Source organism: Carassius carassius, chromosome 27 (genome assembly GCF_963082965.1).
Source record: "Carassius carassius chromosome 27, fCarCar2.1, whole genome shotgun sequence".
NCBI classification, from domain to species: Eukaryota; Metazoa; Chordata; class Actinopteri; order Cypriniformes; family Cyprinidae; genus Carassius; species Carassius carassius.
In genome coordinates this window covers 13733952-13748388 of record NC_081781.1, presented here as the reverse complement: position 1 = coordinate 13748388, position 14437 = coordinate 13733952, and the positions used below count along the sequence as shown (strand labels likewise).

The following is a 14437-nucleotide window of genomic DNA, read 5'->3' as shown; positions in this document are numbered from 1 at the left end:
TGTACAGAATATCTTCATGGAACATGATCTTTACTTAATATCCTAATGATTTTTGGCTTAAAAATCTATATTCTTGACACATACAATGCATTTTTGGCTATTGCTACAAATATACCTATGCTACTTACTTAAGCTACTTATGACTGTTTTTGTGCTCCAGGGTCACACATATCTATAAACTCTAAAGCAATGATTGAATTAGGTGTGGATGCACATCACCCATTAAATCAACACAACAATTGAGAACGGCTTTGTCTAAAAAAATGAAAAGAGTACTTTTATTCACTGTCGAGGTTCATCAGAGTTTAATCTGTCTGATTTAGACAGCCATTAGAGTCATTGGTTGGAGACATATTAGAAATAAATGAAAGAATAAGTCCAGAATATTGTGATGGCGGACCATGTACTGAGGCACCAGTTCAGGCAGAGATATGAGTCACACCTGACAAGGGTCTGTGACCCAAAACGTTGCCACAGCAAACTGCAAATTACAAGTCAGTGTACTTTACAGTTTATATCATCCATCAACTCTGTCCTGAGCACTTATCTAAATGCACTCTTTAGTTTTTGTGACTTTGTGCGCATTAACATAAACACATTTTTTTTTTTTTTTTTTTTTCAGTGAGCATGTCAATGTGCTAAATGCCCTGAGGAGAGGTCAAGATAGCTTAAAAGGTGACATATCTTCAATCTTAAATTTCAGCCAGTAACATCTTGAACGAGGCAGCACATAGAGAGAGATCTGTGATCTGTCATCACGTCTTCTGGGTGTTTTAGAAACCCTGAGGTTCAGACTGCAACGCAGACACACACATCCAATAATCTGAGGAATTTACAGGTTTCAGACTTGTTGTCTTCTCACCTGAACATGGTGGAGAATGTTAAAATCATCAAGCTCATCACATAATCACATTATTTTTTAGCATATCTGGCATGAAATACAATTGCCTGTTATATTCTGTATGTCTGCATGTGCTTGGGGAGGTTGGGGAGGCCAGCATGTGTTTCTGCTCAGAAGGAAGGAGCTAATCAAGCAAATGTTCTTCTGACCTCCCTGTCAGTTTCACAAATTCCATAATGACTAATGCTTGTTTTTACAGTTGAAGAAGTTTTGAGTGCTAAAAATGACATTGTGTTTTTAGTGTATGATCTGTGCACTCTTTCCTCAAAAGATAAAGAAATATTTGATATTACCCTTTAACCTTATTCGCAAAACCATAAAAGGCAATTTATGAAGTGATAAACCAAAATCCCCTTGACATATAAAAGGTCATTGTACAATAAAAACAGAACTCAAAATGTTGTCGTTAGTCTTAAAACTGCTTCTATTGAAGGCAGTCTGGAAGGCAGGATTTTCAAAAAGATTGAAACTAAGAGACGATGGTGATGAGGACAAGCATGAATTTTTAAAAAGCCTGGATTTCAACATCGTGATTCTGGACAGAGTAAAACTGAGTTTGCTGTCATTTATACAGCTAGAGTAAATCTGGTCTAGATTAGATCTGTGCAGTGCCACTGTGATTGTCCTCTGACACCAGCATGATTCATCAGCCAATACAAAACGACTCAAAGCTCTTCTGTAGGCCTGTTGGCTTATCAAATATAGAAAGAACAAATCAGTACAGCAAGTTCAGCACTTTGAGATTACAATCTCTATGTTGTGTGCTTTTCAATATGTTTGTATACAAAGGCTTTTGATTTTATTTTAGCATTCAGCTTATGTGATCTAATTCAACTAACAGCAATAAAATAATATTCTTTGCAATGTGTTTAATTTCAAAGACCAGACTGCACAAGTTTCTGAGGTTCATTTATAATCTAATTATTTGCACCTGCTTTGCTTCCATAAACTGACATTTGAACATAGCAGGATACTTTTTCCACAAACGTAAAATGTATTTCCATTCATTTAAACAGTAGAAATACATCAAATATGATTTATTACTCTGTCACATTGCTGTGCTTGAAAATCTCATTCAGCAATTCAAAAGAAATGCATGCACACACAACATAAAAGTCTGAGTGTGACAAGTCTCTGACATTTGTGTTAAGGAAGAAGCATGCATTTGAAGTCTTTTGATCCCTCAAAGTATTTCTTTATTTCTAATGGGGATTTAGAGATTTGCGTTCATATTCAGAGTTGTTTTATTAACTCGGCCCAGCCTCTTCAATCATATTTCTTCACTGATCTTCAATTAAGAGCCTGCTTGTTGTCTTAGATGTTTGTTTATTTCATGTGGAAGAATATTACAGTAAACAACTGCAGTGCTATGAAAAATATGTAAGATGAATCCAGATAAATCCGTCCACTTTTCTTGCCATCTTAAAGCTAGAAGTGGCCCAATGTTGAGATAATAGGACATTTAATTATTATTTTTTTATTTTTACACACACACACACACACATTGGTTTTTGAGGTTTATGTTTGTGGTTTATGGGGATTATCCGGCATAATGGTTTTCATACTGTACAAAATGTATTTTCTATTGTCCTACACCAACCCTTCACAGAAAGCATTTTTAGATTCAAAATAAATAAATAAATAAAATAAAACTCAATCTGTATGATTTATAAAATGTTTGAATTATGGGGACAACGAAAGCGCCCTCATAAATCACCTTAACGTTGTAATACCTATGATATAATGTCATCATACAAATTTGTGGGTAACACTTTATTTTAAGGTGTCCTTGTTACACATGTTACATGTACTTACTATTATAATAACAATAAATCATGCATAATTACATGCAAGTAACCCTAAACCAAACCCTAATCCTAATCCTAACCATATAGTAAGTACATGTAGTTCATTAATATTACTCAATACTTAAATCTATAATTACTCTGTAAAAAGGACACCTTAAATAAAATATAAAAAGTTTTTGTCCTTATAAACCACATTAACAAGCACACACACACATACACATATGTATATATGTTGTGATAAGACTAAACTGAATAAGAACACATTTCCTATAAGATTACTTAGAGAAAGACAGCTTGTGCAAATGAAACACATAATTTACTTATATATGACTTGAAAAATAAAACACATAAAATTTGTTTTTATGGCAAGTTTCAATCTGAAAGAACAGACAATCAGCTAGAAAGCTCTGATTTAGATTCTTTACTTTAGACTTTGTCTGTTTATAAATGAATACATTTCACTGCTGTACTTTAGGCCTGATGAGAAGAGTATCTCATGTTTTTTTTGCATATATCTGGCCTATATCTGAGCCTTTTGTATATGTGCAAATGTTGGTCTCTCAGCAGAACCTACAGGCCACCTAGGAGTTTTGTTTATGGTAGCACGTGCCAGGGCTGCCGGAACTCAGCGCGAGCCCGGCTCGAATTTGTTTAGATGAAGAGGGAATGGAGTGCCTTGTAAGAGGGGGTCTGAGAGGGAGAGCATTAAATTGAAAACATAATTCGTCGACACAGTATGCACGTCCTTGTATTTTAAAAAAACACACAAAAATGACTTTTTCAAGTCAAAAAAGTAGTGCATGCCTGGGAATGTTGTTTTTTTCTTTTTTCTTGGTCTGCCTGAATATTTCCGGCACGAGATGTTTAGAAATTCTGGAGAAAGATGAATCATGGTTTGATTGCTTGATCAACAATGCTACTATAAACCATTGTGACTTCTCTGAGGGTTTCGTGCGACGCCCTTTTGTTCATCCCTGTGCGCTGTGAAGTGTGTTTGTAAAACAACCTAAATAGTTCTCGCGCAACCACAGAGATTGCAATCTTGCTCCAGGCGTGAGGGCTCTCCTTAGCGACTCTCCTGAGAGCGCGATGGCTTTTCTCCTCTGAAAAACTCAGCATGTCTTGATTGGCAAACCAACCCAACACTGGAGAGGCAAGCCACGTCTAGATATTGTGCTATTTCTGCTCATTCCCCAACAGAATTTAATAGACCATTGTGTGTGGTTAGATAAAAGGTTTTAATTAACTAGAGGTTGTCCTAACCTAGGTGTGTATCTGTGTATGTCTGAGAGTGAGAGAGAGAGAGAGAGAGAGAGAGTGAATGAATAAAAAAAAGTTAGAGAACAAAAGAAAGAGAGCGAGAGAGGTGTTTCAACAGGTGTAAATGCCTGGTAACCGCCTTCTGTACTCATAATATTACTCTAAAAAAAGATACCACAAGGACATCCGTTATTAAAGTTACCTGGTTGCAAAAATGTTTTTCTCATCACGGGAATAAATTACATTTAAAAATATATTAACACTTAAAATTCAGCTATGCCGAGAAAAAGAGAGTTTTAACTTTTGAAAGGTAGTGTACATGTAACTGTTTCCATAAGGAAGAAAAAGAGGATACATTTATGGAATATTACACTTGTTATATTTTATTCACAATAGAATATAGATAACATATCAAATGTTGAAAGTTAGACATTTTGAAATGTCATGCCAAATATTGGCTCATTTTTTATTTCATGAGAGCTACACATTCCAAAAAAGTTGGGACAGGTAGCAATAAGAGGCCGGAAAAGTTAAATGTACATATAAGGAACAGCTGGAGGACCAATTTGTAACTTATTAGGTCAATTGGCAACATGATTGGGTAAAAAGAGCCTCTCAGAGTGGCAGTGTCTCTCAGACGTCAAGATAGGCAGAGGATTTCCCCCAATGCTGTGGTGCAAAAATAGTGGAGCAATATCAGAAAGAAGTTTCTCAGAGAAAAATTGCAAAGGGTTTGAAGTTATCAGCATCTACAGCGCATAATATCATCCAAAGATTCAGAGAATCTGGAACAATGTCTGTGCGTAAGGAGTAAGGCCAGAAAACCACACTGGATGCCCATGATCTTCAGGCCCTTAGACGGCACTGTATCACATACAGGAATGCTACAGTAATGGAAATCACAACATGGGCTCAGAAATACTTCCAGAAAACATTGTCGGTGAACACAATCTACCGTGCCATTCGCCGCTGCCGGCTAAAACTCTACAGGTCAAAAAGAAAACATAGCATCCATGGAAAACATTTGGCACATCATAAAGAGGAAGATGTAACAAAGAAGACCTAAGACAGTTGAGCAACTAGAAGCCTGTATTAGACAAGAATGGGACAACATTCCTATTCTTAAACTTGAGCAACTTGTCTCCTCAGTCCCCAGACATTTGCAGACTGTTGTAAAAAGAAGAGGGGATGCCACACAGTGGTAAACATGGCCTTGTCCCAACTTTTTTGAGATGTGTTGATGCCATGAAATTTAAAATCAACTTATTTTTCCCTTAAAATTATAAATTTTCTCAGTTTAAACATTTGATATGTCATCTATGTTGTATTCTGATTAGAATAATGAAATTTGAAGCTTCCACATCATTGAATTCTGTATTTATTCACAATTTTTACAGTGTCCCAACTTTGTTGGAATAGGGTTTGTAAATACAAATGTGTCCTTCAAGCACTCTGAATTAGTTTAGTGCTGACACATAAAAACAGTGTGAGGGTTGAACTCTCAGGTCGGCCGGACTGCATGGGGTCAGTGTACATCTGTGGCCTTTCAGTCACAAATAAATGTGCCTTTGATGTCTTAAGACAAACTTGACTTGATTGCAAATAAATGCACAGACACTATTTAACTGAACAGAGATGACATAACTGAATCCAATGATGAACTGCCTTTAACTATCATTTTTGCATTATTGACACTGTTTTCCTAATGAATGTTGTTCAGTTGCTTTGACGCAATGTATTTTGTTTAAAGCGCTATATAAATAAAGGTGACATTGACATTGACATTGACAAACTAACCAGGTGAAAAATATTTTCTGTTGTCATTTGATTGTACTGTTATTTAGTCTCCCCCTAGTCACACAACTGTTTTGTGTAATGAAGTGTTGACATGAGCCAAGAATTCCACCATCACTATCTCTATCTTCTTTTTCAAACGCACATACACAAACACAAAAACAGACTATACAAACTTTTTTAACACATATGCATATCGAGGCTTATGAGGAACCTGGATTGAGTCTGACCCGGGTCATGATCCCATTCCACTATTTGTGTCTGCACTGCAATATCCTATAGAAATAAAAGCCAAATGCCCCAAAATTAAAAAAGAGTGTTAAAAAAAAAAACTCAATTTGACAACACAGAATTTTCGACTGTAAACACCCTCCTTTCCACTCAGGTAGGCCTGACTAGCGGAATATGAAAATAAAGGTTCTTTATTTGCATCTACTGGCATCTATATCCTTGGAACCTTTTTTTATTCCATAAATAGGTTCTTTAGAATATTAATGTTCTTCACACTTAGAAAACAAATGGTTCTTTTAAGAGGTGTTCACTGCAACCATAAATAGTTCTTCCACTGTGGAAACCCCCTTTATTTTTAAGAGTATATGGGCAAAACACTGCTGCTAGAACTTGTACGTTAGACAAAAGTGTACACAAAAGCTATGGAAATCATTATTGATAACAAGCAGTTATATTTTGCTTACTTTATCTTTCATGGTGACTACTTTTAGCAGGGCACAAATGTATCTGTGTGTGTGTGTGTGTGTGTGTGTGTGTGTGTTAATGGATCGATGTTGAATTACCCTGTTCTTTCTGTAATCTGCTGCTGGATATCCGTTTGTTCCAGTGTAACTTCCTCTGATTAAAAACGCAGACAAATAAAAATGAGTAACACTGGATCAATACAGGACTATACTGACCAACAATAGCATCTGCCACTTGGTCAATGTCAATGTAATGAGTGTACTTAAAGGGAGAGTTTTTATATACATATATATATATATATATATATATATATATATATATATATATATATATATATATATATAGAAAGAAAGAAAGTCACCGGGTTCCAAAACATCAATGGATTCAACTGGCTACCATTGTTTGTATGGACAAAAAACATAATTCAAACTTTCTGCTTTTTTTGTCAATTTTATGAGTTTATGATTATGTGTTTTAAAGAAAATGTTTTTTTTATCATTGTAAGGACAGTTTATCATTCAATCACAGATTATTTTCACCACTTAAGTAAATCATCCACAACTGTGCTCCAAAACGGATTTAAAACTATATATTATAACAAAATCTGAATATCAAACACCCACCCTGGTTTCTTTTACAGTAAATCACTGCAGCAGTAAAGCGAGGGCGGGGTGTGTCGTGCGAAGCACAGTGCGTGAGGAGGGCGAGCGTTTGGATCCCCTTTCAAGTTTAGACAAAGACAGCAGAACGGCTTCGCTCGCCAGGTAAACACAGATCCACCGGCAGACCATGAGGGTGGAGGGTGGGGGGAGCTTGTTGCTTACATTTCTCTTAAAAATGCCTCCTGTGCAGCACAGAGTGCAGCTAAAGCTGTCAACACGTGGCATACAGTGCAACTCATATCAGATAATTCCCCATCAGATTTTTTTTAAGGAAAATGCCTTTTGTAATATTTTCTCCGGGCTGCATGCGAGCAGAGCTGCCGTAGCGTGTGAGGAGCAGTGATAAAGAGCTGAGGACCATATAAAAACAGCATGCGACATAGATTGTTTAAACATTATGTTCTCTTCTATATCCTAAACTTGTTATCTCGCCATTTTGATACACAAACTAGTGGATGTAGACCCACAGCACTTCAGTTCAGCCTTGCAGATGTATAACCACAGTAACATTAACAGATTTTAGGTTTACTCTCACACACATACATCACCTCTGAATAACCTCGCTGTAATAACAGTGCTTGCCTAACTCTGTATGTTTGTTTATTTTTCTTTTACTGGTTTGGCAAGTTAACATTACCTCAGGTGAAAGCCCTCTGTGAGTGTCTGTGAATTTGAAAAAGTGCAAAGAAAGGACATACACACACACACACACACACAAACATTGAACAGACAATGAGGGCAGACCTTTTGTTGTTGAACACATGGCTACTCTCAGCAGAGACGGGGAATCACAGAGTTTACATGTTTCAGATTCCACTCACATGAATTCACACCCACATGCACACAAGCCCATTTCACACAAGTGAGGAATCAGACCCTGTCAGGACTGTTTGCAAAACACAGATTATATATATATATATATATATATATATTCAGTTATTTTAAATTAATTGTTTCCTGATCAATAACAAGCCTAATCTTATAAGACTTGATCCAAACGTTGAAATAACATACTTCAACCATCTGCAATGAAAAATACAATCAAATGAATTCAATAATCAATAACAACTTCCATTATATATATTAGTGCTGTCTGACGATTAATCGCAATGAATCACAACCAAAATAAAAGTTTTTGTTTAGGTCCACATAAAGGTCAAGGTCAAGTTTTTGTATGATGTTCTCTAAACAAGCAAGGAAGGAGGACACTGAATCAGAACAGGATTTAAGAGGAGCAACTACATTTAAAATTGCAGAACAATAATATATATAATATATATATATATATATATATATATATATATATATATATATATATATGTGTGTGTGTGTGTGTGTGTGTGTGTGTGTGTGTATACTTTCATGTGACTGTGCTTAAATAGACTAAATGCAGGGACAAAATCACAAATTGTTTTAATGAAATATTCACTTCAATCCTATACAGACCTTCAAAAAACTGTTTTATGCCAGCAAGTAAACTCCCTAACACGAATGGTTCAGTTTCTCACTCTTAAACTGTCTGTGTTTTATTGTCAGAGACTCAAAACCACATTCAGAGACCAGCTTCTAACATGACACCACACACCTGCAATCCTTGCAACTCTGTCACGCCACACACACTTTACTAAACGTTATACACTTGCTGTCACGCAAAGAGTTAGCAACACACTCGAAAACAGAATTAGGTTTCACACTTCATAGTGATAAAATGCTTTTCGCACTTGCAGAGGTAAACACATATCAACTCAACAACAAACACACAACTACTCATTGTATCAAATTACCGACTTGGAACAAAGATTACAAAAACAAACCTTAGTGGGAGGAAGGAGAAAATTTAAGGAATTCATTAAGAGAAAAAGAGAGGGAAATGCTGGGTGCAGTGTATAGCATGAACCAAACAAGGCATAAAACAGGTGCGTGTTCTCTCATGACAGCTCTGTAAAGGGGTGTCTTTGGGATGTAATCAAATATGAAATACTCTCCATACACATAGAAACCGGTGCTGCTATACGAGCCAAAGCCTCTGTGATAATGAGAGCATGGACTCGGCTGCTGTATCATTTCTCTCGGCTGTTAGCTCAGTGGTGCGCTAACATCTTACCGTCATTTTATGTGCCAAAGCTAAAATGGTGTAGTAATCATAGCATCTGGTGGTGGTTAAAAATCTGGGCTGGTAATCCAAACTACAGAAAAGATGATTTATCAGCTGGAGAGAGGAGTCAATTGCTGACATGACCTCTGTGAACTCTGTGAGACCTTGTCAAGGCACTCAATCCCATTTAACAACAGTAATAAGTGGTATAAGTGTGCTGTATGTCACTTTGGAAACAGCTAAATAACCAAATCTTAACCAAAACACTAACAAACCCATAACCACTAAATGGCCAGTATTGAAATTCTATACTATTTTGTGCAAATAAATAAAAAATGTGTTGTATTTTAACCCCAAAATGTTTTATTCGCAAAATAATACCTGGACAGCCAAACAAATTCTTGAAATACTTGATGGCTTAGTAGCACATGCTGGATCCTATCCAAACACTATGATAAATATATGACTTTGAACAACTTCTGTTGAGAAAAAGATCATGACACCTACATTTAAAACATGATAAACCACACATACACATCTGCTCGCACACACATCGCATCGCAGACAGAAGTTGGGGTCACTTCATCTACAGCGATATCGTTGACTTGATTGCAAATAAATGCACAGACACTATTTAAAATGAACAGAGATGACATCACTGAATTCAATGATGAACTGCCTTTAACTATCATTTTGCATTATTGACACACATTATTGTTTTCCTAATGAATGTTGTTCAGTTGCTTTGACGCAATGTTTTTTATTTAAAGCGCTAAATAAATAAAGGTGACTTGACTTGACAGAAGGCCTGAATTTAAAGTCATCAGATGGCGGCTGGGGCTAAACACAGCAGGTATGAGGAGAACGATCATTTCCGCTGTCACAAAGACAGAGAGGTGGTGACTTTTGCAGGCCCAGAATCAAACTGCCAACCGTTTAATATGGTCTCTTTCTATTAGTGTTCGATTACACTTCTAAAAAGGAGAAAGCTTGGTTGACATGCCCTTTAAATGTCAGTTTTAGGCCTGCTCATATGTTCAGCCTGCTGGAAATCATTTCGTCTTGGAATGGTAGGGAAATGAGTAAGCACAGGGCCGAAACTCTATCTGACTGCAGTGGTTTGAAGCCGCACACAGCGCCAAACTGCTAAATTCATATTTATTTGAGTTTATGACTGTGGACGCAGTCAAGGTTTTTGAATATATCCAGGGATATTCCAAGATGTTTTGGTCTCTTAACAGAAATGTGGTCAGCATCATACATCAGGACATAATTTATTTCAAGACAATTCATCAAAGTAAAAAGGTTCTTTTGTTTAAATATGAAGTAGATCTGTGTTTCGTGTGTGGTTTATGTGAGTGGATTTACCAAGACCTTTTAGTTTTAAAATGAATGATTTTACAAAAGTATGGTTTACATATGTCAACTCTAGGCCTGTGACAATGGATGTCTGTAAGCTTTTTAATGAATTTATGAATTTAGCATTATAATGTATTGACATTTTATAGTGCATACAGTATATCCCTGTTAAAATAAATGAACTGTGACCCTGCACACCCAAAAATTAAAATCCGGTCATTGACTCACCTTCATGTCATTCCAAACCTGTTTTACTGTCTTTCTTCTGCGGAGCACAAAAGAGGACATGTTGTGTGCTGATAAACAAAAACAAAAAAATCTTTAAATATCGGTACTGATTATTTCAAACACAAAACTATTGTATTTTTTCTGCACAGAAATTAAAATCATTTACTCACTGTCATGTTCTTCCAAACCTGTATGACTTTCTTTCTTCTGTGGAACACAAAAGAAGATATTCTGATGTGTCAGCATTTCTTTGTCCGTACACCGAAAGTCAGTTGGGTCCAGTGTTGTTTTGGACTCCAATATTCTTCAAAACATCTTATCTGTTGTGGAAATTTAAGTTATGGTTACCGAGAACCCCACAGTAACACATGCTGAGACTGTCTCCATGGAAGACTATATAACCATTTGTGTATGTATGTGTATTTGTGTGCGTGTGTTTATAGGCACACACCACAAGTCGCACAGGCTTGCTTGCCTGCCCCATGAACCCAGAAAATTACACACACCATCAGTGCACAAGAGAATGTTTTGGATTCACTCGAAGAAAAAATATCCCAAAGGCTTTATGTAGGTGTGGTTCAAAAGACAGTTAAATGATTATCACTCACCTTAGGGCATGGTAGGAACTTATGGAACTTTGTGACCTTTCACTGTGCCTTCACCTCTGCTGAGAGAATTAAAGAGATTTGCTCAGTTGGATTTTTTAGACAGGTGTTTTCTTTTATATATATATATATATACTCTATGACCTGTGTGTGATCTCTGTGGCGCTTCTCATCCCTGTTCTTACTGTTTTAGGTATATGTGGCCCTCATCCAAACCCATCATAAATGTTGTAAACTTCCCCATTCTTTCAAAAGTCAGCAACTGCCACAAGCAAATTGTTCCATTAAACATGTAAACTCAGTTTACAAAGAGTGATCGTGAGTGACAGGTTGATGTCAGGTATTGGGTGCGTCTGAATCAGGTGTGACATTCCACATACCGTGGCGAGGGCACCTCACCAGTGTCCCAGTTCAGATGAATAATCAGGTATATTCTCTTTGTCTAGGAGTGTATTTATGTCTGTAAACAATGAGTAAGCAGAATGGGGAACTCACCTTTGGTTCAAGTCCAGCTATAACTGCTTAAAATATCCATTAAAGAATTTTTTTTTCCTGATAATAGAATAAAAGTTCATGATAAATCAAGACGTTGTTGTCAACAACAACAAAAAAAGCTTTCACAATACAGCCAAACTTGTATATTCACATTCAGTTTTTGATCATGGTGAGGACATCTTCTATTTGCTAAACTATATTAGAAATCTTTTTGAACAACATTATAAATGGTTCTTGCAATTTTATGTTTTTCTATCATTGATAATTGTTGAGTTATTTAAATAGTACATTCAAATATAAAAAATAAAACATTGAGAATTTGTGAGAACCTTCAAATATTGTCACCTGTCGTTTTTTGATGACTTGTTTCTTAAAATTTGTCATAAAGGCAAACTATACACACACAATGGTTTCACTATAATTGTGAGTATATTTCATACATGCCACTGTTTTTTATGAGTTTTCATCTACAGGCTTATAATGAACAAGAACCCACATAGCATTTTAAATACTTAGAACCACTTCAAACATATACAGAATTCATTTTGAACTTAGACTTCAAACCTCACACACACACTCCGTACAGTTACGGGGGCAGGTGAGCATCTCTAAACCTTTAACTCGCGTGAATGCGCTTGTGATTGATAGGTCTAGACTCTAAGCTCCGCCCCCGTGGGCCGTCCCTGCCGAGCGATTATATTAACGCCAGCCGGTGCAGTCTGTTCTCCCATGAGGACTTTTTAACAGATAGGAAGTGATAACTCTTGTTTCTTTAATAGACTTTGACATTGACCAAGATTGAGCACTAGCTTCTTTGAGCTACTCAATAAAGTGACAGAGGCGCCTTGCAATGAAGCTGGAGGTTTTCTCTGCGAGTCGTCTTGTGGACAAGCCGCTGGACCTGTGCAGTGACATGGATGTGAACGTGTCTTCACCGCTGTCCACGGAGGAGGAATTGGGCTCGGATGGAGACTGTTCAGCCAACAGCCCAGGACCAAGTGCCCCCGTTTCGGACGGGAAGGCGAAACCATATACGCGTAGACCCAAACCCCCATACTCCTACATCGCGCTCATTGCAATGGCCATACGCGATTCCAACACCGGCCGCCTCACACTTGCTGAAATAAACGAGTACTTAATGAAAAAATTCCCGTTCTTTCGGGGCAGCTACACGGGGTGGCGCAACTCCGTGCGGCATAACTTGTCATTAAACGACTGCTTTTTAAAAGTGCTGCGAGACCCCTCGCGTCCGTGGGGAAAAGACAACTACTGGATGTTGAACCCACACAGTGAATACACTTTCGCAGACGGGGTTTTCCGCCGCAGGAGGAAGCGCATCAGTAAGAAGACCCTGAACACTTCGGAATCTCAAGAGCGCGATGACAACCGGCTCCCAGTGCGCGACGAAACCTCCAAGTTCTCCAGTTCCTTCGCCATAGACAGCATCCTTAGTAAACCGTTCACGCGGAGGGAGCAGAACACAGAGGACACGTGTTTTGGTACCAGGCTTATGCTGTCAGCGGCTCCGCACTTTCTGCCAGTCGTCATGGGCTATCCGCCGCAGACCGGATTCCAGGTCAGTTCTGAGGGGTCGAGCGCCTTTCCGATCTACAGGTGTAACACGGAACACATTACTAACATCAGTCGAATGCCGGACATACCGAATTCCCTTCCGGGTTTGGCACACTCCCACACTACTGTACGAGAGACTGGATATCACCCATTCAGAATAGAGTCTCTGCTGTCATGAGATGAGAAGTGAACAAGCCAATCTGCAGACATCCGCACGCTTTAACGCAATGTCTTTGGTGTTTGACACACCAGTCATCTGCACTTTCCTCTGTTTTAGGTGGTGTGTTTTAGGACTGTGTGTGTTTTCGTGATTTAAATTACTGCTGTGCTGCATGTCTGTTGTTCAGATGTCTTCTTAGATGAATCAATGTCGCGCCAGTGCAGTGTTTACTGATTCCATTTCCATTTCTTGTAAACGATGGCATAACCGTGCCAGTAATTATGGACAGAAATATGTATTTAAATGTAGTCTACTTCTTTGAAAGATTGTTTTGGGTTACACTTGTACGGTGTTTTATGTCTGTGTAAATATGATGGTTTATTTAGAGCTGTGCTCATTTGGACAACATATGCAGTTGTACTTTCGTTAATAAAAGAAAATATGACAGATAATCACATTTTTATTCATTATTCATTCTTATTCTTACTTTGAGTGGCACTTATTAGGCCACGAGGTCCTGTTTTCATCACTAACAAATGAATCATTTGCAATTTTGAATCTTTCTGAAATCTGTGCGACCAACGCAAACACTGAAAATGAACATTTTGATGGATGTACAATTTCTAAGCATTAAATAGTGACGAAATACATAATCACGAAAAATATAGGCTAACAGCGAACAGAAATCAGGGTCGCTTGAGATGGTAACCATGGCAACCATCTGCCCAATAGCCTATTAAACAACACATAGACTAATTATTGTAATTAGACATCACTTTATGACTTACATACATAGAAATTA

The 14437-nt window shown here is 37.5% G+C and overlaps 1 protein-coding gene and 1 long non-coding RNA gene across 2 annotated transcripts; one reads left to right on the top strand and one right to left on the bottom strand.

The window, feature by feature from the left end:
• Positions 1-10800: 10800 nt before the first annotated feature.
• On the bottom strand, positions 10801-11903 carry LOC132107277 (uncharacterized). Its single transcript, XR_009424262.1, has 4 exons — positions 11553-11903; positions 11412-11467; positions 10974-11123; positions 10801-10871 (listed from the first exon to the last, which is right to left on the bottom strand). It is a non-coding gene; the product is annotated as an uncharacterized LOC132107277 (long non-coding RNA).
• Positions 11904-12606: 703 nt separating this feature from the next.
• Positions 12607-14087, top strand: LOC132106811 (forkhead box protein Q1-like). Its single transcript, XM_059512830.1, has one exon. The coding sequence runs from the start codon at positions 12754-12756 to the stop codon at positions 13651-13653; it is 900 nt and encodes a 299-aa protein (XP_059368813.1). The 5' UTR covers positions 12607-12753; the 3' UTR covers positions 13654-14087.
• The last annotated feature ends 350 nt before the right edge of the window (positions 14088-14437 follow it).